The 21,203-nt window shown below is 53.0% G+C and overlaps 1 protein-coding gene across 3 annotated transcripts in view; it reads right to left on the bottom strand.

Annotated features, from left to right (window-relative positions):
- The window catches only part of SMARCAL1 (SWI/SNF related, matrix associated, actin dependent regulator of chromatin, subfamily a like 1), a 49,941-nt gene extending 29,032 nt beyond the window's left edge, over positions 1 to 20,909 (bottom strand). Inside the window, exons 1-10 of one of the 3 annotated variants that reach the window (XM_040986484.1) lie at positions 20,723 to 20,909; positions 19,962 to 19,997; positions 18,516 to 19,331; positions 17,896 to 17,946; positions 15,343 to 15,552; positions 13,549 to 13,599; positions 9,314 to 9,500; positions 5,982 to 6,132; positions 4,424 to 4,585; positions 1,574 to 1,639 (exon numbers count right to left, since the gene is read on the bottom strand). In XM_040986484.1, the coding sequence (XP_040842418.1) occupies positions 1,574 to 1,639; positions 4,424 to 4,585; positions 5,982 to 6,132; positions 9,314 to 9,500; positions 13,549 to 13,599; positions 15,343 to 15,552; positions 17,896 to 17,946; positions 18,516 to 19,272 (1,635 nt within the window). In that variant the 5' untranslated portion in view covers positions 19,273 to 19,331; positions 19,962 to 19,997; positions 20,723 to 20,909. Of the gene's footprint in view, positions 1 to 1,573; positions 1,640 to 4,423; positions 4,586 to 5,981; positions 6,133 to 9,313; positions 9,501 to 13,548; positions 13,600 to 15,342; positions 15,553 to 17,895; positions 17,947 to 18,515; positions 19,332 to 19,961; positions 20,327 to 20,419; positions 20,439 to 20,722 lie in introns of those variants that run through there. The other 2 variants (XM_040986487.1, XM_040986486.1) reach the window with 2 other exon arrangements.
- Positions 20,910 to 21,203: the final 294 nt, after the last annotated feature.

The raw sequence follows: 21,203 nt of genomic DNA, 5'->3' as shown, positions 1-21,203 counted from the left end.
CTCCACAATGCTGGATTTTCTTAATGCTGCTGTAACACAAATGCATTTTTTTTTTTGATTCATTTATTGCAAAGTCAGATATACAGAGAGGAGGAGAGACAGAGAGGAAGATCTTCCATCCATTGATTCATTCCCCAAGTAGCCACAATAGCCATAGCTGAGCTGATCTGAAGCCAGGAGCCAGAAACTTCTTCTAGGTCTACCATGCAGGTACAGGATCCTAAGGCTTTGGGGCCATCCTCGACTGCTTTCCCAGACCACAAGCAGGGAGATGGATAGGAAGTAGGGCCACCGGGATTAGAACCAGTGCCCATACAGGATCCCAATGCACACAAGGCAAGAACTTTTGCTGCTGGGCGCTGCGCTGGACCCAACAAATGGTATCTTAAAACAGCACAGTGTATAGATGCACTTGGCTTGCTCAGCCCACAAAGAACAGAGTGGATATCTCCAGCCATCCGTGAGAGGTTTCTAACTCGTCACATGAGGAAAAGGAACTTTTCTAATTATATTTTCCTTTCCCCAGGCTGTTGCAGGAGGATTCGCGGGGAGGAATTTGCAGGGTTAGGCACTATGGCACAGCCAGTTAAGCCTCCTTCTGCAGTGCTGGCATCCCATATGGGCACTGGTTTGAATCCCAGCTGTTCCATTTCCAATCCAGCTCCCTGCTAATGCACCTGGGAAGACAGTGGAAAATGGCCCAAGTGCTTGGGCCCCGCACCTATGTGGAAGGACAGGAAGAAGCTCCGGCATCTTACTTTGGATCCACCCAACTCTGGCACACTGGAAAAACTTGGGGAATGAACTAACTGGATGGAAAGATCTGTCTTTCCTTTTCTCTCTGCAAATCTGCCTTTCAAATAAATAAGTAAAGCTTTTTAAAAAATTAAAAACAGAAAAAAGAAAACCTGGGAGACAACACTGTGAGGGGTGGGGCCTACAACATGGAACAGACACAGGAAGGAGGCCAGAAGACACTGCAGAGTGCGTGTGGGACAACATTCAGATAAAGATGTGAGTTCATACTGCATTGCCACGCCTGCCCACCATGGCAGAAAGGAACGTGCAGAGCTGGGCCTCCTGTTGACAGAACAGGCATAGCGTAGCATTCGGCCTCGGCTTCTGAGACAAGGCCCAGTGTGGCCAGCAGTTCAGAACCAGCTGTAGCCTGGTTCTAAACTCGGGTAACTCATCTCCTTGGCTACCAGCACCCTGCTGGCTTTGCCACTCTCAGTGACTTAGCAAATGGTGATATCTCCTAAACTGCATAGTAGACTAGCTGTTGGTGGCTCCTGCTAGACCAGAAGGAAGCTGGAGGAGGAGCCTGGGGTTCAGACTCGGTAGTTCTTCAACTTCCAAGACAGGTATGACAGCGCGGGCTGCTGGCTCTGTAGCAGGGTCTCAGGAGGAAAAGGAACTGGGTGCTGTGAGTGACTTGATGCCGAGTCCTGTCGCCAGCCCCACGCCTGGCCGCAGCCCTGCTCTGCAGGACCCCTGGGAAGCCTGAGCAGATGCTGCTGATCCTGCGGTGGACCCAGCCCTGGGCTCCCGGCCTCTGCTTGGCAGTACTCACCTTCAGGAGGGGCATGGCTGCGCGGCAGCGGGCCGTCTTACTGTTCTTGAGGAAGTGAGATTCATCCTGAAAAGCAAACAGCCACGGAGGTGAACAAGCCTTCCAGAGTGGACAAAGCGCACACCTCCTGCCTGGCTCTGGCCTGCTGCCTGCCAAGTGTTGGACGCCTCCCTGGGGCTATATTCACTAAGGAAGGATCCAGGGTTCTGGGGACAGTGTCTCTGCTGCTGCATTCTGGAACAAGCATTTCAGCTCCTGGGGAGGCTCTGCCAGCAACGAAGTGGGCTCCAGAGGCCTCTGCCTTGCGCCCTGCTTCATGAGGGGTATGGGCGTGAAGTGCGGCAGGCCCACTGAGCACCTTGCCCTGGGTAAGGCTTGGGGCAGGGAGGTGGCAGGGAAAAGGCCTGGTCACCCCCTCTGCGGCTCACAGTGCAATGTCAGGCACACCAATAGCAAGGCTGGCACACACATGGGCACAGAGGTGGATGTGGACACAGCACCATGGGACTCAGACCCAGGGGGATGAGGGCGCTGCCGGCCTCCAGGGACTGCCTGGGATGCTTGGAGCCCAGAGGCTGATTATCCAGAGCTGCACAAGCCAACATGGAGTCTGCTGTGGTCTCTACGCTCAAGTGTCTATACCTTACTAGTGACTGGGGACAAGGTCACAGGTGGGTACAGAGATTCCTTGTTGAAGGACTCTGGGTGACATGTGACTCTTGCCTCTCTGTGATTTCAATTTTTCCATCTGTAAAGTGGGTGTAACCGTTCCTAATGCCTGCGACTGTGGTAAGTCTTCAGTGTGCTGACAGACGGCAAGTCCTGACCCTCAGATAGCATTCTATGGCGTCGTACGGCCTGTGGCTGCCAAGGCTGAAGTTGGACAGGAAATCCCGGCTCCATTTCAGCTACAGAGAACAAAAGCGGCCTCAAAAGCACCATGGAAGGGTAGGCAAGATGACAAGCACAGACTGTCAGGGCAGGTTCCAGTCCCAGTAACATCTGTCTGCCAGTTTCACGACAACTGTAAGAAAAGTGCTAACAGAAAGAAACTGCAACAAGTAGGGTAAATCCCAGGGCTATGGGAAGACAGCAGAGCCTTTCAGCCAACGGATCACAGCAGCGGCTGGAGGTGAAGCATCCTCCTAGCGACGGGGCATCTCAGAGCCACCGTCTCATTCCTCCAAAGAGACCTGGACTCTCACTCAGCTGCAGAAGTAACCAACGGCGGCCCAAACTCAGACAGCAAGTTAGGTGACGGCCAGGGACAGAGCCAGACAGGCAATGATGCTGAGGCCAGGTACGATGAGGCTATCATGAGCATTCTCCAACTTGCTAGCTTCTGCCTGCAGCCCTGCTCACTGCCAGGTTCACCTCACATACACAGGATAGGACCAGGCGCTGTGGCAGTGCGTCAAGCTGCTGCCTACAACACTGCCATCCCGCATGGACACTGATTCAACTCCTGGCAGTTCCACTTCTGATCCAGCTCCCTGCTGATGTTCTGGGAAAAAGCCCCTGCAACCCACTTAAGAGATCTGGAGTGAAGTTCCTGGCACTTGATTTCACCCTGGCTCAGCTCTGGCTGCTGGGGCCATCTGGGCAGTCTCTTTTCCCTCTCTTGCAAACACATTAAAAATAAATAAATCAATAGAGCAAAACAACATTGAAACACAGGACATCTGCCTGTGTGGGGCGGGGCGAGACAATGGGAGGATCCCAAGGTGACAGACAAGAAAGGCAGGCATTCTTTTCCCACACACCCTTCGCCATTGTCACCATCCTGGCACACGTCTTCCGATGGGTTTCATTTCACACAGAGGCTGACAATTTGTTCAAAGCCACATCTGAACTGGTGCTAAATCAGAAATCAGACTTCATAGCTTTGTAAAAACACGCAGGGTTGAGTGTTCTAGTGCTACGAACGCGGTGGTGCTGTCAGGTGAGAGCAGAAGAACAGACACCCGCTCCCTTCTCACCGGCAGCAGCTGTGTCTTCTCCCACAATACTCTGTGTGTGAGCTGGGTCGACACACTCAAGTGTTGACAGAGCTGGCCGGCTGTCCAGGCTGCCTGTGCTGCCCTTACGAAGTGTGTGAGGAGCTAAAAGGAGGTGACGCAGGGACTGAGAGATGTGCTACCAAATCTGGGAGACACTTACAAATAATAATTATAACATTAACGTAAAACTTATTTTCTTCCCAGTGGTGTGAGACAGTATGATTCCACAGCGGGTTGACTGTTGGCCTATAGAACTGACCATCCCTGCTCAAGCTCCTGCTGTCCCTTGCTGTCTCAGGTGGACTAAAGGCCACGTGCGGGGCTCCACCCACAACCCCACGTTGGCCAGAGATGGGCTAGAAACCTCCAGCGTGGCTGATTCACCCTGTTTTGTTAAAAACTTCCCACACTGGAGAGCAAGAAATGTCTGTTCCCTACAAAATAAACACAAGGGTATTTATTCTAGAAACTGACTGAGGCTCAGGGAGACATCTAAATTCTCAGCGTTTTCAAGCAAAGTTTCCACAGGTAAATTCCTGTGCCAAGGGGCAGGGGTGTGGCCTGTCAGCTGAGACACTGGTCCCAACATCTGTGTCGCAGCATCTTCATTCCCAGCCCTGGCTCCTGACTGCAGCTTCCTGCTAATGCAAACTTCTGGAAGTGTCAGCGACAATCAAGAGACTGGGTCCTGCCTCGCCTGCAGGAGCTGGCGGCTTCAGCCTGGCCCAGCTCTAGCTGGTGTGGGGATTTGGGGAGGCAACTGGCGCATGGGTTCTTTCTCTCTCTGCTTCTGTGATAAGAAAAAAAATAAAACAAGAGGAAGCAAAGCAATCCTTGTGAAATCACTTACAATGATGATAACTTTAAAGGAGGCAGTCTTCAGCTGTTTGTCCAACCTGCTGAGAAGGTCAAAACTGACAATGTTGACCAAGCCGGCTGTCAGACAATCCTTGCCGGTCACCACAACGTTGACCTTGTCTGGGCTCAGAGATGGCAGCCACCGCAAGAAGGCCTGGAGGGGACGGGGTCGGTGACAGGAGAGAATGAGGACCTGGTGGTGCAGCTGCCAGCACCCAGCGGCACTCTCCCCACGGGCCAACTTCAGCATTCTCAGAACGAACCCCGTGCCCCTTGTGCGCGCCCTGCACCTTTCACACCTTGCCCCACGAGCAGGTGTTGCTCCCCACCTCCCACTCTCTCACTGCCCACGGACCCAACATTTCCCTCTGCTAGTCGCCGCTTTGTGCTGCCTGTGAGTGCCACGTAAGTGGTCTTTGACCACACAGCAGCTTTCTGTGGTCAAAGAACACGACGTGCTTTCAAGAGTTTTACAAAAGGCAAACTGAAAACTTGTTGAAGATGATGAAAATATTTATGGCAGTGTTTCCAACCAAGCCACCTGCTGACCCTGGCAATCTTTCCCTCTTGAGCCAAACCCAGGGCCTGGGGCAGGTGGAAGCCTTGCAGTTTCCTCTACATCAGCACCCAGAAGCCAGCTACTCCCTGGCTTTGCCCGATGCCATCACTCCAATATGAGGAACACGGGCCTTCGTTGTAGTCCCAGGCCTGCTCATAACCATTTGACTGTCTGACTCTCCTGCAGCATCTGCGAGGGTACACAAGGAATCTAACACACACAGCGTGCATCGTGAGGTGTCTGCCTTCTGCATATAGTGACAGAACTCGGGAAAAGAACACGGCACCCGTTCCAATGCACACTTGTCCAGCTGCCTGCCACCTCTTCAGGCAGAGCGGCACATCTGGGCATGATGTCCAGCGGCAGCCGCAGGGGGCGCTGTCTCCTCCGTTGAGGATGCACAGGAGGATTTCAATTGGTGTCACAGAAGTACTCTGACTCCTGATTTACAGCTGGGAAAAGCTCCAGGGTGAGTGACAAGGCACTGTTTACATTGGACTTTTCACTGCCAAAGTCACCGGGCGGCCAGTGGACACGGAACAGCAGCAAACTTGGAGCACAGCGTCGGCCAAGGGGGGCATCAAGGTTCCATCTGCTTCCCCAGGAGCAGGAAGTGGGGAGGGAGCCCCATGGGAGCCAGTCTTCTCATCTGTGGGGATCACTGCTCACTGTGTCCACCGCACAGGGCTATGAATGGAGCACGGGAGCTAACGGAGGTAAAGACGGCGCCGCAGGCCCCAAGAGGCAGCGTCTTCTGACACTGTGACCCAAGTCTCTAAGACAGTCACTCCTTGGCTTTCCTCCCTAAAAGCACAACTGGACTCTTAATTCAGGAACCACCTGCTGCACCCGGAAGTTGTTACGCTGCTCTTCGGGCCTTCTTGCTGCAGGACCTTTAACGTGCCCTGTGCCTGCCCCCAGACCATGACTACCTGATTCCTTGAACAGTGAGGACGACCCCTGTTCAAAGCCCAAGCCAGAGAGAACAAACCTGCTCCCAGGTGAAGCGCACAGAGGACGGCACCACCACCAGCAGTGGCCACTCCTTCCGGTAAAAGGCAGCGATGCAGATGGCTTGGATGGTCTTGCCCAGGCCCATGTCGTCGGCCAACAGCAGGCGGCCTCTCTTGGCTATGGCAAAGCTGAGAGAGCAGATGAGGGGCACTTAGCAGCGCAGCCCTTTCACCGGGAGTGGGAGTTAATCTGGCTCCAGCAAAGCAGTGAGCACTGTGCAGTGAGAGCCCTGTGCACAACACCTGCTCCCCAAGGAGGAAAGAGCAGGAGAGACAACCAGGGCAGAATACATAAATAAAGAGGAAGCAGGGCTGGGTGTTCAACTGCACAGTTAAAACACCAGTTGCAGGGCTGGCATTGTGGTGCAGCGAGTTAAGGCGCCGCCTACAGTGCTGACACCCCATATGGGTGCAGGTTTGTGTCCCAGCTGCTCTGTTTATGATCCAGCTCTCTGCTAACAAAAGCTGCAGAGGATGACCTAGATCTTGGAGCCCCTGCACCCACAGGGGAGGCTCCGAAGAAGCCCCAGTTTCCTGGTTACAGACCAGCCCAGCCCTGGCCCCTGGAGCCATTTGGGGAATAAACCAGTGGACTGAAGATCTCTTGTTCTCTCTCTCCCCTCCTCTCTGCCTCACTTCCTTTCACATAAATAAATAAAAAAACCTTTTTAAAAAGTGAAGGATAGAGAATTTTTTACAACAGGGGTTGGTCATGACAGTGGTGTCCCACTCTGGAGTGGCTGGCACCATGGCTGGCTCCAGCTGCTGCCTCCAGCCTCCTGCTCGTGTGGACCGTGGGAACAGCAGGGAGGGCTCAAGTCACCGTATTCCTGCCAACCCTGAGGGAGACGTGCACTGAGTCCCATCTGGGCTCTCAACTTCAGCATGGCTCAATCTCAGCTGAAGTACACATCTGGGGAACAAGCCACAGGATGGGGGCTCTCTCCCTCTCTGAGTCTCTTAAACACATACTAAGATGGGACAAATTGTACCCAGGGTCTTGCAGGGAGGGCTTATATGCACATTAGCCAGTGCCTGCGTCACCGCAAATACTAAGCACGTGTTTCAATTGTGACTCTCATTCTGTGTAAAGGAGAAAAGAACCAGGACACGGATAGTAAACATGACTTGCTTGGGTCATGCGAGAAACCAGAAGGATCCCAAGTGCTAGACACCTGGTCCTCTGCTCCCACACCAGTCCTCCTGCAAACTGACTCCGAAAACACGGCGAAGCTGCTCAGAAACCTCCCAGCAATACGCTGCCCGAAGAGCAAAACTTCCCTGGCAGAATTCTAGGCTGCATGTTTCACTGCCTGCAAGCACTGCGTGAGAGAAGCAGAACTCAGCAACGGATCTCCAGATGTGGAGAAGGCGGGCGTGATACTGTGGCTCTTCTCTGAACAGACAGATCGGGTTGGCAGGTGTGGGCAGATGCCCTTTGCTCTCCCACTTTCCGATCTGCAGGACTGGTCACCAAGGCAATGCATCCATGGAGAAGCCACATCCTCGGAGTGGCTTTGTCTCAGCCTCCTGCCTCAACTTCCCCACCCACCACTTCTAGATACCAAGCATAATGAACGTCACCCCCCCACAGACACCGAATGTCACTCCCTCCCTTTGTCCTTGCCTTGAGGTAGCCCACTAGGGCGCAAAGTGGCCAGAAATTGATAACAAAGAACAGGCAAGGTTGGGTAAAACAAAAATAATACAAACAGCTCAAGGACATTCCCAAGAGAATTACAAGCAAAAACATTGCACTCATTATCAGGAATCACTGACCCAAGCCCCCCTCCACCTTGCAAGCTGGGTGACTTTGGGCACAAGACACTGCCTTTCTAATCCTTGCCTTGTTCACCTGCTGAGGGGGCCCACTTAGATCTGACAGGAAGCTGACATCTGAGATATTCTGCTTAACACATGGAAGGGGGTGTGCAACACAGCATGCGACTGACTGCCCCCAGCCCCTCCAACATCAGACTGCCACTCCCGCAGAGGATCAAAGTGGAGATCTGGATTTCGTGAGCCACTGCTGAAGGAAGCTTTACAAATCCCATCTGTGGCTTCAGAGCCAGAGAGAGGAGAAAGCTGTGACCATGCTCTGGTTCTGCCACTACTGCATCTTGTGCCCACCTTCCCGGGCCGCCCACACGGTCCCTGGATGTACTGGGGTTAAGTGCCAAGACCAGCAGGCACATGCATCCCAGACATGCATGAAGATCCTGGACACAGCAAACAGGGGCTAGCCATGGGCTGGGGCTCAGCCTTTTCTGTCTCCCCTTTAGCAAAGGAGGCCGGGCAAAGGGAAAAGCCATCTGCGAAGTCTGGCTAAAATGAGTTCCAAAGAGAATCTCAACAGATGCAGGGCTGGTGTGGCAAAACAAGGTGACAGCAGAGAAGGGAGATGGAAGGGCAAGAAAGAAAAGGCTGGTGGGTGTGGCTGGGGCCATGGGAGCGTGGTGAGGGGAGGCTGGCCCTAACAGGCACGAAGGGAGCAAAGTCCACAGGAGGCAATAGCCAAGTTTCCACCAAACTCCATGTGAAGCGCCTGGCTGAAATGCTGCCTGGATTTGGCAGCTGCACTGATACTATGGGTATCAGTGGATGTATCAACACCATGCCCCAACAGCTGTCATCCTTACTATTTTGGGCTTAGACTTTCCATATCTCCTTTCTCTCATTCTTGAACTCCCACCTTTTAAAAAGAAGACAAGTTCAAAGTGGTTGCCTTGCTTTTTCCAAGGTGCTGCAGAGGAGGCCTGGTTAGGACACAGGTTTATATCTGTCTTCCCATCAATTCTAGCAGCAACCCCAACTTTCTTCTGCAGAACCACTACTTCCCACGCTCAGCCCAACCAACCGGGGTGTGGCTGGTTGTATCCTCGGGTCTCACCAGCTAGTATGGCAGCCTCTGTGGCCACTGCAGTGTCAAACTTATTAGAAAAGAGTTGCTTCCACTGGGCTTGGTTGGGGAAGGGCTCCAGCCGCCACCCATGAGCAGCACTGGGCTGAAAACAGAGCAAGCTCAGAAGGTGGCAGAGAAGCCAGAGTCCTGCCAAGCTCTTCAGAGGCCTGTTTTCTACGCTGTGTGGGGGAATGGCTCCTTCCCTGAAGCTCGGCTACACTGGCTTTCTGCATACCTGTGACCCAGAGTCTGGTTATACAATGAAGCCTGAGGGACAGCACACCTGGGTGACGCCTGGATGCCTCCAGGCATGCGTGCAAGGTGAGTGTTTCGGTGAGGAAGCGCCTGAACCCCGTCACCTGCGAGTGATGAAACCCAGTCAGAGGGAGCGGGAAGTGGAGAACCTACTTGACTGCTGCTCTCTGAAAGGGCATCAGATTGGACACGAGCTTGGGGTCCACTCCGGAAAGGTCAGCCTCGGAGACTTCCGGTGTGGGGTGGAGGGACGTCTTCTCCAGCTGCGAGGCGAAAGCCAGGACCACAGTCTTGGGCAGGGGATCCAGCTGGACCTGCGGGAGGCAGCGCACCCTTTCAACTGGAAGAAAGCAGAGGCCAGTGAGCCAGGGTGTCCTGTAGCTCCCACAAGAGCTGGGGGAGAAGGGGCTCAGCTACATGTGGAGCAAAAACTATAAATCAGCTGTAGCAGGCTGACTTCAGAAAGGGTTAACTGGTGAGTAAAGCGGGTGCTCACACTTGCACCCAGGAACCCAGAGAACGGGCATTCATTCGACCATTAACCCGTCGTTTCTGAAAAGAAGTGGAACACTTGATGACAGACACTGGAAGGAGATACCAACTTAAAGTGGTATTTTTAAAATTCCCATTCAGATAGACAAAGTGCCAAGGTCAGCCTAGGAAGACGCTCAGGGAACCAAGTCTTCAGGGCCTGTTCCCTTCTCCCGATAGCCACTGTTGGTGGTTTCTGTGACCGTGGAGCAGCCACCGGTCAAGGCAGGGTCCCCTAGGCTCTGTCTGGAGAAGCACCCACGTGTTCCTGGTAAAGACTGGGGACAGCACCACAGGCAGGATTTGTGTGGCCAGAAACCAAGGAACATGCACGATGCTGACCCCGGCACAATGGCAAGTAAGGCGGGTTTCACACTAGTCAATCCGCGGTGACTTAGCTTGTCACCCATTCCCCAGAGATGGTGGCAGCAGGCCAGGGCCTGTGTGCCAGTGGGCCCACTGCCTATTTTGGATTGTTGAAGTTTTCCTGGAACACGGCTGCACCATTTGCATCTGGGAGCGCTGACAGCCACTTTGACTCTCCCAGGGGACTCCCGAGGCCCAGAACGTGAGATGCCAACTGCCTGGCCCCTTAGGTTCCCCACTGAGCTTAGGGTCTACACAGGAACTCAGTGGCCGCTGCTCTGACCTTCCGTGTGGACTCAGGGCCCCAGACGCTTGTCTGAACCTCAGGATGCGTGCAAGCGTGTCTTCTGGTGTGCCCTGTTCACCTGACTTAGTGGGAAAATAAAATACTTGGGAATGACATGAAAACGAAGACAAACTCTGACATTTCCTCTTGAAAGACTTGAAAGTCTGACCTGGCTTTAAAGTTGAGAAAAGAAAAAGAAAACTTTATAGAGGAACAGAGAAGAAACCAATCAGAGGTCAAAATAAAATGTAATTAACAGCAGACAGGACAGTAAGTTAAACACACAACAGCAAGAGAGGAGGCGGCCAGTAAAGACCTCTGCAGTTAGTATCCTAAGTTGTGCGGTACGGCCTGTTGTGCGGGACACGCTCCATGACCCCCTTGCCCTACATGGCTCGCCTGTGAGATGTCTCCTCAGAAGAGTCACTGTTGACAGATCACTCGCTCTGATCTTTTATGTTTTCAAGGATTCCCTGGGAGTCAGGGTCACCCACTGAAGGGCACATTGTCCTTGGTGTCTAACCAAGCAATCCTGCCCAGTGTACTCAGAACTCTGCAGCTGGTGGGTCTTCATTCCATGTGGTCCTGTGTGACCGCTGTTTTCTTTACATCCTTATGACGGACTCCTGCATCCACGGCTGGGAACGCCTGCTGGCTGGCTACGTTCATTTGTTCTGCGTGTCCAACGTTTCAAATCCATCCCTGCCCTGCATTTGTTCTGAAAACAATTTCCATGAACAGATTCCCCACCATAGGAAAACTAGGCAGGGCTGGACCATGCTGATGACATACAAATACATTTTCTACATCCAGATTCCACCCAAGCCTGCTCATTTGCTCACACTTCAGGGGCTGGGGAGCTCTGGGAAATCATTTCCATCTCGATCCAGGTCATCTTTGGAGGAATTCATATCCCTGTTGAGGGTAGGGACGGGGTGGAGGCTGCAGCCAGCAGGGAATGTGAGGCCCCACAACCACTGTGTTTCTTCAGCCACTCGCGAGGGAGCCACCAGCACCAGCCCAGATTCCTACCAGCCACTATCGCCAGGCTTGCGCACTACTGGGTGGACCGGTGGGGAAGCCACCACTCTGCCAACAGCTGGCCCCACTGGCCCTCCCTGGAATGGGTGATGGCAGGCACAGGCTGTCTGGCTCTGTCAGTCATCGAGCCCCGAGTTCTGAGAGGTGTCCCTTTGGCGGGGTGTTACCACTCACACAGCTAAGAGATGTGACTGTTTTCAAAGAGCAGCTGCCAAGTCCACAGTGTGGAGCCTCTTTTAGACTGTGACAGTGAGGGAAAAACAAAAGACCTTGAGCCAATTCCCATGCAAGCCAAAGGCCTCTCTGGTCAGTGGAGCAGAGAGAGCAAAGGGGAGGCTCCTCGACTGGCTTTGCCAGGCAAACCAGCCCTCAGCTCACCCTCTCGGCTCTCGCTGCTGCTGCCCAGCTGCCCACGCACAGGCATACTTGTGCAGGCTCAGCAGCTCATCCCACTCATGAGGAAGGAGACCTCAGGGTGAGGCAAGAAGACAGAAACCCCCAGGACCACAATGTGCTGAGGACAGACTGGAAACTCAAGTGGGCGCTGTGCCAGACTCTGCCAGGCCTCCCCTCCCTGCTGCCACATTTCCTAATGGGTCAGCTGACAGAGGCAGAGTGCAGAGGTTTCAGCCTTGCATCTGCCACTGATGCCATGTGACTTCATCATGCTCCCAACCAGAAAGCCAGCTACTTCCCTTTTCTGGGCCCCAGCTTTTCCTCACCTACACAGCAGGGTGATCAGTCTTCTCTTCCACAGAGCACGGCAAAGGAAAGGCAGCACTTTAAAAAGTGCAAAATCTACAAATTCCTAATTCAAGTATTGTTATTACCAAAATGGTCACTGTATGCCTTTGGGAGGTGTAGCGGGGAGGAGGGAAACACCCACTGTTCAAAGATAGTCTGGCTCCTAAGACTAGGAACCGTAACTCGTGGATATCCAAAGCCATGCTACTCGGCTAATGCTGTCAGTAAGCTGCTTTTTCTCATTCTACAGGATGAGAAAGCCTCTGTAGCTATTGTACTTAGATGTTTTCTTGATCGAAAGACAAAGAGGCGGGAGCAAGCAGCTCCATCTTCCTTCTTGTGAAAGGTTCAGTCCCAAAGAGCAGCAGCGGAGGCTCGGGTTAGTGAGCACACAGATGCTGCGCGTGCCTCGCCTCCTGCTCGCACTTAACCTTGGAGTTCACACAAGGATTCCTCCAGGAGTCAAATTTCATCCTTTAGGTTTAACTCCTGGATCAGTTGGACACAGAGGTTTTATAACCCCTCCAGGGTCACATGACCAAGTGGGACCCAGAATGTCCACTGATCTACCTGACACATTCAGTACATCACGTGAGGAGGGGACAGTGGTGACGAAGCCAGCTTTCCCTTCTTCCTTCAAAGTTTCTGCCTCACAGGCAAGATGGCCAATGACTCGGAGCTCCCAGGTCTGTGGCTGGTCTCCCATGGCCTGCCTGCTTGCCAGCAAGCAACTCCCTGCACTGTGGGCAAGGCCCACCGAGCTCAGAGGGTCACATGGGAGGAGCCATGTGCCAGCTGCACACCCAAGGCAAAGCCCCTATGGCCTGGAAGACAGGACACGCTGTGCGCGACTGCATCGTTTTCTCAGGTGCATCAGAAGCAGTCATTCCACCTAAGCAGAAGATGCAAAGAACAAACGAAAAGCCTAAAGCGGCTGCTCACTTTCGCAGTGGTGACCGCCCAGTCTCCCTTGACCAACGCCCACAGTGCTTGTGAAGACGCTCAAGTCCAATGACCTTGATGCCGTCACCTGACACAATGCAGCCCTCTATGAAGCACCACTTTTCTGGATCACCTCATTACAGAAGTAAACTGACAGCCCGTTGCCAGCAGCAGACTAAAGTGGCTTCTAGCTAAGTCCACAGCCCTTGCTTCCAACACTGACAAGAAGCCACTAGGAGATTCTGCAGGCTGTGGTGTTTCACCAGCACCACCTCACCCCGACGAAGGAGAGGGTCCATGTCTGCTCAAGCCACCTCAGGCCACCACCTCGGCAGACACAGACAAGGCTGCCCTGGGCTTGCGCACCTGCAGTTACCGCGGCAAAGGCAGGAGGGACTCTGGCCACACGTTTGTTTAAAGGCAGGCCAGGAAAGCTCAGAGATAGCATGATTGCAAAGCAGCAAGGCAGGCTTCTTACTTAGCTTATTGTGCTCTTCCAAGAGAAAGTTCCACTTCCTGGTCTTGACATCTGCAAGGAGAAGAAAAGAAGTAAACAAATGGGATACCCTGCCACAACCCTTGGCTATGTCTCCAAACTTGACAAAGACCGGTCCTGCACTGGGCCCTGCGGATGCTGTGATCATGACAGCACCTGCCCCTGAGGCTTCCAGAACAAACAGGGAAAACGGACCAGCAGAGGTGGGGACAACAGCAGGCCACGAGGGCTGTGACAAACGGTGCTATGGGGATACACGACCAGGAATGTCCGAGACAGGGTAACACGCAGGCTTATGCTGGTTCGGTAGCCCCGTTGGGCCAGGCACTGTGTCAGGAGAGGCCCTTGCTGCCCTTCATGGCTTAGGAGTGGGTGGGGGCTGTGTTTCCCACATGGGGAAACAAGTTGTGTGTGGTCGGCTGGTCGTTGCTCCTACGTTCGAATCATGGAGCAATTCTGGGTTTTGGTTTTCCCATTGTGAAAAATGAGAACACTAAACAGTTCCTCCTTCACAGGGTTACTGCAAGGATTTCACGGAGTTTCAACACAGAGTGCTTGTCCTGGAATGCAGGGAAAAATTGCACTGCAAAGGGCTCGTTCTTGTGAATTACTGTTACAGCTGTTAGGACACTGTCTGCTAACTGGGAGAGTGTAGTACAGATGGCGTACAACATGAACCGAGGGGCGTGATTCTCTCACTGCCCAGCAGTGGTTAATTCCTCCTCTCACCATCTATCATTTGGGAAAATCAGGAAGCTGAGGTCAGCAGCAAGGTCTAGAACCCAGGGCCTCTAGCATGGGTTAGACACCCCAACTGGTGTCCTAACCACTAAGCTAGACTCACCCTACGCACTCAGAACCCCAAAGCCTCTCTCACCCTGTATTCCAACCAGACAGGATTGAAAGCAACTCACAAACATGTAGCCCAGAACCGCCTGGCTTTGGCTGATGGTCTTCAACTAGCAGTCTCCTCTGAGGATCTGATAATACTAAAGGCCAGGCACCGCCTCCCCCACATCACCAGCCTCCCTGCATGAGCAGCAGACGATGAGGCTCATGATGACACTCCTCAGACGGCAGCACTACTGAGCCCAGCAGAAAAATAAACCACTCACCCAAAGGGGGCCAGGACTGGGAACCAGCTCCACTTCCAAGTCCAACTTCCTGCTAATGCACACCCTGCCAGACAGCAGGTAAAGGCCCGAGAACTGGGGCCCCTGTGGCCAACTCAGGCCAAGCTCTTGGCCTTGGCCGGGCCCAGCCCCAGCCATTGCAGGCACTTAGGCAGTCAACTGGTGGATGGAAGATACCACTCTCTTTCTGCCTCTCTTCCTTTCAAATAAAAGCAAATAAAAGCAAATAAGGGAGAAAGCAGCAGGTCACGTGGTCCTATCACTACCTCCTGGAGTGAGGCCAACACTTGCAGCAGAAGGGGTCCCGCTCCTGCTCAGGTTGGAAACCACTGTCTCAGCGTGGAAAGGCATTTATTTTTAGGGTCACCACCTATTTTTTGGCAAGACCAAAACAAAAACAGATGGGTTTGGATGGTGAAGACAAGGTGACTGAGAAACATGGTGGGAATCTTCTCTTTGGGAGGCCTTGGCGACCAAGAGCCCCCCACACTCTATGCTCACTCTCTGGAACCCCTGAAATGCTCCTACAGTAAGAGAAGCAAGCCAGGAAAAGAATGACTAAGTGTCATTCTCAGACAGATTAAAGACACTGTGATGAGATCTCAGACCGCAATGCATCCCGGGAATCAGACCCATCACTTGCCGTAAATTCTGGACTCCATCTGCTTAAACAGGGCGATCAGCTCCTCGGAGTAGCCAATGTCGGCCTCGAAGCGGGCGCGGGAGATGAGCATGCATCGCCCCTTGACGAAGGCGAGTGACGGGGCGGAGGGCAGGCTGGTCTGTGTGCTGCTGCCCTCGGCCCCCTCCAGGGGCTGCAGGGTGACGGCAGGGAGGCGTCCCGCTGCTTTCACTGCGAGAGAGAAACAGGACCGGAGTGAGGAGGCACATGACTTCACAATGACTTCCAGGAGACGCTGGGTGCTTGGGTAGGGACAATGACGTTGGCAGGTATAACTGGAGCTTTGGGGAATCTTTTCTTTCTAGACCGTGTGAGGGAGATCTTTCCTCAGCTGGTTCACTCCCCAGACGGCTGCAATGACCAGGGATGAAAGCAATAAGTGAAAAAATGATTTGTAAATATTGAGAGAAACATTCATCCTCCTGAATTGAGAAATAGAAAGCCAGTTTTGTTGTTGTTGTTTTGTTTTGACTTCTCCAAGATTGTGGGATTAAAAAAAAAGAAGAAGACATCATATTGTGAGCTGGGATTAAGCCTTTTGGGACGTCACGTGGGATCACGCGTAACAGGAGCTCTAGATGGCGGTCACGAGGACCCCACTGCTGGGAACCCGCACCAACTAACAAGCCGAAGGCAGGAATGCCCCAAGGTGCCAGCTTTAAAACAGACCAGCACGCCGCAATTCAACAGCAGGAACTCAGTCGATGCAGTTTATGACCCATACGACGGAATGTTACGTACCACAAATTATTTTCACTAAGAATTTCGGAAAAGACAAATGTGTACAAATAGTTTTGGATTCAACAATATACCATTCTTTTTGAAGTTTAAAATGGCCCATTGTAATAGTCACCTATGCTTTCATCACCCATAGTTAATTAACTGTTAACATTTTTGTTCATGTAAAATTAACAAACAAAGGCAAGAACCACACAATTTAGAAAATTCGTGTCTCAATGCATGAAGACTAGAAAGAGGTGTTAATGGCGACTGTGTGGGCGGCTTATGTGACATAGTTTCTTTTCTTAATGTTACGTGTTTCTGTACTTTCCTGTGCTCTATAATAAGTACGAGGTGGGGTTTGAGCAAGATCCAGGTATTTAGCTCAAGTAAAACAACATCAGAAGCTCCTGGCTGCAGGCTGGCCTAGCTTTGGCCACTGCAGCCTCTTGGGAAGTAATCAGCAGATGAAAAGATACCTCTTTCTCTCTCTTTGTAACTCTGTATTTGAAATAAACAAATAAATCATTAAAAGAAAAAAAAAGAGTATTCCAAAAAAGGCCACCAACTGAATCATCTCCCTCTCAAATTCCTATGTCCAAGTCCTAACACCCAGAATGCAACTGACCCCAGAGATGAGACCTCTAAGGAGGTTACTAAGCTAAAAGAGGCTACCAGGTAGCCCTAACCCAATCTGATGTCCTTCCAAGGAGAGAATATCAACGATGCAGGTGCACAGGAGCTCGGCCCTGCCAAGTCCTTCCAGGCCCTGCCAAGTCCTTCCAGGCCCTGCCAAGCCCTGCCAAGGACTGCCAGCCTCCAGCTCAGGCCGTTCGTTCAAGGCCCCCAGTCTGAGCTATGGCAGTCCTTGCAAACAAGCACGACAGTTCCCCACAAGAGATACCACCCTGATGCCACGTGTTCCAGGAAGCGCAGATCAAAGAGACAGCCAGGGAGTTCCACAGCCAGCTGGTCAGCTGTGCCCCTCCCCCGCCCTGCTCTGGAGAATGCACAGTGACTCCAGGTCTACAGAGCCGCCATCTGAACATGCAACCTCATTCTTCCCTGTTTGAACTAGCAGAGGGAAGAGAAAACAGGGAAATGGCTGCTGGGGGAGCTGAGTGAGACCCTGTGTGGCTAAAACCCTGCACATAATTTCAGCTCCAGGCACCAGGACCAGGAGAGGAAATCCTTGATGCTGACCTGTCAACAAAATCTCACAAACCAGAGCTGGGCGGCCGGGGGCTACTGGGGCTCTGGACAGAGGGGCGGCCGGGGGCTGCAGGGGCTCCAGACAGAGGGGCGGCTGGGGGCTACTGAGGCTCAGGCTGGAACCACACCTGGATGGCTGGGCAGGGAACCTTCCTGCACTCAGCGTCACACAAGATGGTGGCAGGGACTGGTATAGTTTGCTGACCTGTTACCTTCCCAGGAGCAGGGCCTGCCTGCCACTGCTAGGCAATTTGACTAGCTGTTAGTACATTAGTTATTTGTCCTCTTTGGGCCTCAGTATACCCGCTTGCAAAATGGCTCTTACAAGCAATATAAGTGTAACTTGAGGCCTCAGGATGAGCTACGGGCACCACAGAGCCTGAGCTTTCGTTTGTAATCCCAGTGACATTTGTCCCAAGAAGCCACCTAAGGCTGGCAGAGTGGGAAGGAACAGGGGAATGGTGAACACAAAAGCTCTCACTACAAAACCAAGCACATCTAAGCCAGAGGACATCAGCTACCCCAGGGACAGTTTCCAAAGCCAGGATCCCCTCCACGTCAGGCAACGGTGTGCCTACTCACTCAGGGCACCATAGTCGGACATGCTGAAGCTCCACGTCTTGCTGGCAGGGTCTGAAATGAAGCAAAAGGCGGCAGCTGCTATTAACGCTGGCACTGAGGCCCTCAACAAGAGCTTGTCTTCCGAGTCAGCAGTCAATGGACACCATGTTCAAAACAGTTGAGCACTAAGTCACCCTCCACCCTGGATTCATTCCATGGAGAACAGTAAACAGAGAGAATTTTTCAAATCCCACACAGTGGCAGCAGCAGCAGCCATATCCCCACTCCAATCTCCACACGGGTCAACCTGACTATGCTAACGGAACCCGCTGCACTAGCGCCAGTGTTTTAAAAATCTTATATCACACAAAAAACTGTTGTTGTGGACACGGGGCACCTGGCAGAGGAGCTGGCTTCTCAGGAAATGTTTACCCACTCCTCGCATGACCAGGCAGCAGTTCCCAAGTCTGATGGCCATTGGAGAGACTCAATCAGATAGAGGACCCAAGTCCCCATAGAAGACATGGCAACTGGATGGCCAGAACGCTCTCCCTTAAGATTTATGAGAAATCGTTAGTCTTCAGAGATTCTAAAACTAGAAGAAGAATAAAAGCTAGCCCGAAGCACCAAGAACTCATTACCGTAACTTCTGCTGGGCAGGCTCTTGAACACTGCAATGAGTTCTGCATTGTAGCCAATCTTCACCTGGAACCGATCTCCGCTCCTCACGCAAATCCCCTGCTGGGAGCTGACTGCTTTTGGCAGTGGAGCCCCTGATGTCTGTGGCAGTCTTTCTGTTTTGGGGGTCGTAGTCCCTGACCCACAAGGGGTACTGCAAAGATTCTGTGTGGAGGAGGAAGACGTGGACGGAATCGCTGCACTGCTCTCCCATCCTCCAAGATCCTGGGGAGGTTGTCCGGAAGAAGAAACTGGAGCTTTCGGAAAACTTCCTGTGTTAGTCAAGGGCTCATGAGTTGTATCAGCAAAGGGAGTCGACTGGTCCTTCAGAGAACTTTGCGCCAAGGGAGGAGAGATCCCAGTGTGGGTCACCGGATTTGGGGTGCTGTGGCAGGCTGTGGACACCTCTTCCTGCCTCTTCTCTGTCGCCTGTGTTGGCTTGGGTGTGCTGAGATGAGAACAGTGGGGATTCTGAGGTCTTTGGTCACTGCTAGAAGGCCCACTGAGGTTCTGTTGCTTGGAAAAGACCCCATGGCTCAGTGGCCTTGAAGGCTTCTGTGGGGGATGCTGGGAAGGGCCCTGCTTGTGCGGGGACTGGCACGCAGCTATGGAGGAGTTCTGGGGCTGTTCCCCCGACAGCTTCTCAGCTCTGCGGGCCAGTGCCTTCTGCCGATTCTCTTCAATTTTCTTCCTCTGCTCCTCTGTAAGGGGCAGAGACATTGTAACAAGGAAGGTCTTACCGCAGAAACCTCAACCTTTACCTGGAAAGTGGGCAAAAGCTGGGAAGACAAGAAAAGGCCGAAGGAAACATTATTTATTCACAGTCATGTTTCTGCCTTGACTTTAACAAGCGTTTGTCCCAGGAAATGCAGAAGCAGCCAACCTAAGGGATGCATTCAAGCTTGTGTAATGATAAGAATGAAAGCACGCAGGGACGGAAATAGCACAGGTTAAAATACAGATGCTAATAAAGGGCAAAGAAAACAAACTATAAGCCTTAAAGGTATTCCAAGGGATAGAGCTGTGAGGCAGGGGTTAAGCTTGCAGCCCATGAGTGTGGATTCCAGTCCCAGCTCACTGCTGGAATGCTTGGGAAGGCAACAGAAGATGCCCAATGCCGAGGTCCCTGCCACCCGCCTGGGAGACCCCAGCGGAGTTCTGGCTGTCGGCTCCAGCCAGCTCCAGCCTTGTCTGGCATTTGGAGAGTGAACCGGCAGATGGCAGATCTCTCTCTCCGTTTTTCTGGCAAACGCAGACATTCAGCTGCAATATTTTCCTCTCTTCCATCCTCTAGCCAAGCTAAGTTATGCAATTGCCAAGGAAGTTCTGTGGTGCAACCTATACCCGTCAGATAAGGAAGAAGGGAACATTTTAAACCAGGAGGACAATGGATCCAAACAACCACATACCATGGCATGGTGCTTGCCAAACAGCCTCTTCCCAACCTGGAAGAAGGAAACAGGTATGAGCTCTCAGCACCGCGGCCAACCCCCTGCTTTCTCTGCTAAATCAGCCCGCACAAGCCCCAACACCTGGCCTCGAAAGCGCCACACCATGGCGCAGTTCAAGAACTCTCAGGCACACCAAAAAAAGTAACATAAAATCACAAGTTCCAGAAAGATACAAACTGCAATTCATCTGTAACCTCACTAGTCATCAATGTCCAAAGCTAATAATTCAGTTCTCTCTCTCTTTTTTCTTCTATTACGTAAATGAATTTACTGCACCACAGGCTCATCCTGGTAACTTTCCAGTTAGTTTCCCCCCCGCCCCAGCCGAGCTATTTTTAGGACATCTTCAGAGACCCCATTTCTCTGACGTGGTTCAGACCACACAGCTCTCTTCGGCAAAGGCCTCCCAAACGCACCTGCCCCTCGGAGACCCTGCAGTGAGGGCCGCTGGGGAAGGCTGGGCCCCTGGAAGCCCTCCAGCTAGCTCCCCCGGGACCGATCCCGGCCGGGGTCCCGTGAGCCGCGCTGCCTCCGCCAGCTAGAGCGCTGGGGCTCCGGCATGAGCGCTCTCCCCGTCAGCCCCAAACCACAACGCCGTCCCACCGCCCGGCCGCCTCTCTTCCCGGGTCCGCGGGGACCCTCCGATCCACGCCACTTCCGGGCCCGCTCCCACCCCTACCATCACCGTTTGGATTCTCCCTCCCCGCTCGGCCCGCTACCTCCTCCGGGCTGGCGCTTGGTGCTGTCCTCCTTCCCAGCTGGCGCGGCCGCCGACGCCGAGCGCAGACCCGCCGCGCCGGATGCCTCTTGCCGACGGACGGTTAAGGGAGCGGGTGCTGCAGCGCTGCCAGCTCACCAGCTTTACTGTAGCTCCCAGGCCTGGAGGGCTCCGGGCACTGCCGAACTACACTTCCCAGTAGGCAACGCAGACGCAGTTTTTCTTCAAAAAAGTGGGCGTGACGAAACGGGGCGGGGGCGGCAAGGGCGCCGCGGCAGAGCCCTCTGGGATTGTAGTTTTGACTTGGAGACCGGCGAGAGTTACGAAGGACGCATTGTCTTGGGCCGGGGGCTGGACTCGTGTATCTTGGGAGTTGTAGTTTTCTGTATCCCCTTTCCCCACCAACAAAAGTTCAGCCGGGGATCTTGAGCTTCTCAAAACTGGAGTCTCACTATCAGTGCTGTCTCCAGAGCATATTCCAG

Source organism: Ochotona curzoniae, unplaced genomic scaffold (assembly GCF_017591425.1).
Source record: "Ochotona curzoniae isolate NIBS_2020 unplaced genomic scaffold, NIBS_Ocur_1.0 contig_4514, whole genome shotgun sequence".
Taxonomy (NCBI): Eukaryota; Metazoa; Chordata; class Mammalia; order Lagomorpha; family Ochotonidae; genus Ochotona; species Ochotona curzoniae.
The sequence above is the reverse complement of the archived record's forward strand: the minus strand, read 5'-3'. Positions and strand labels throughout refer to the sequence as shown.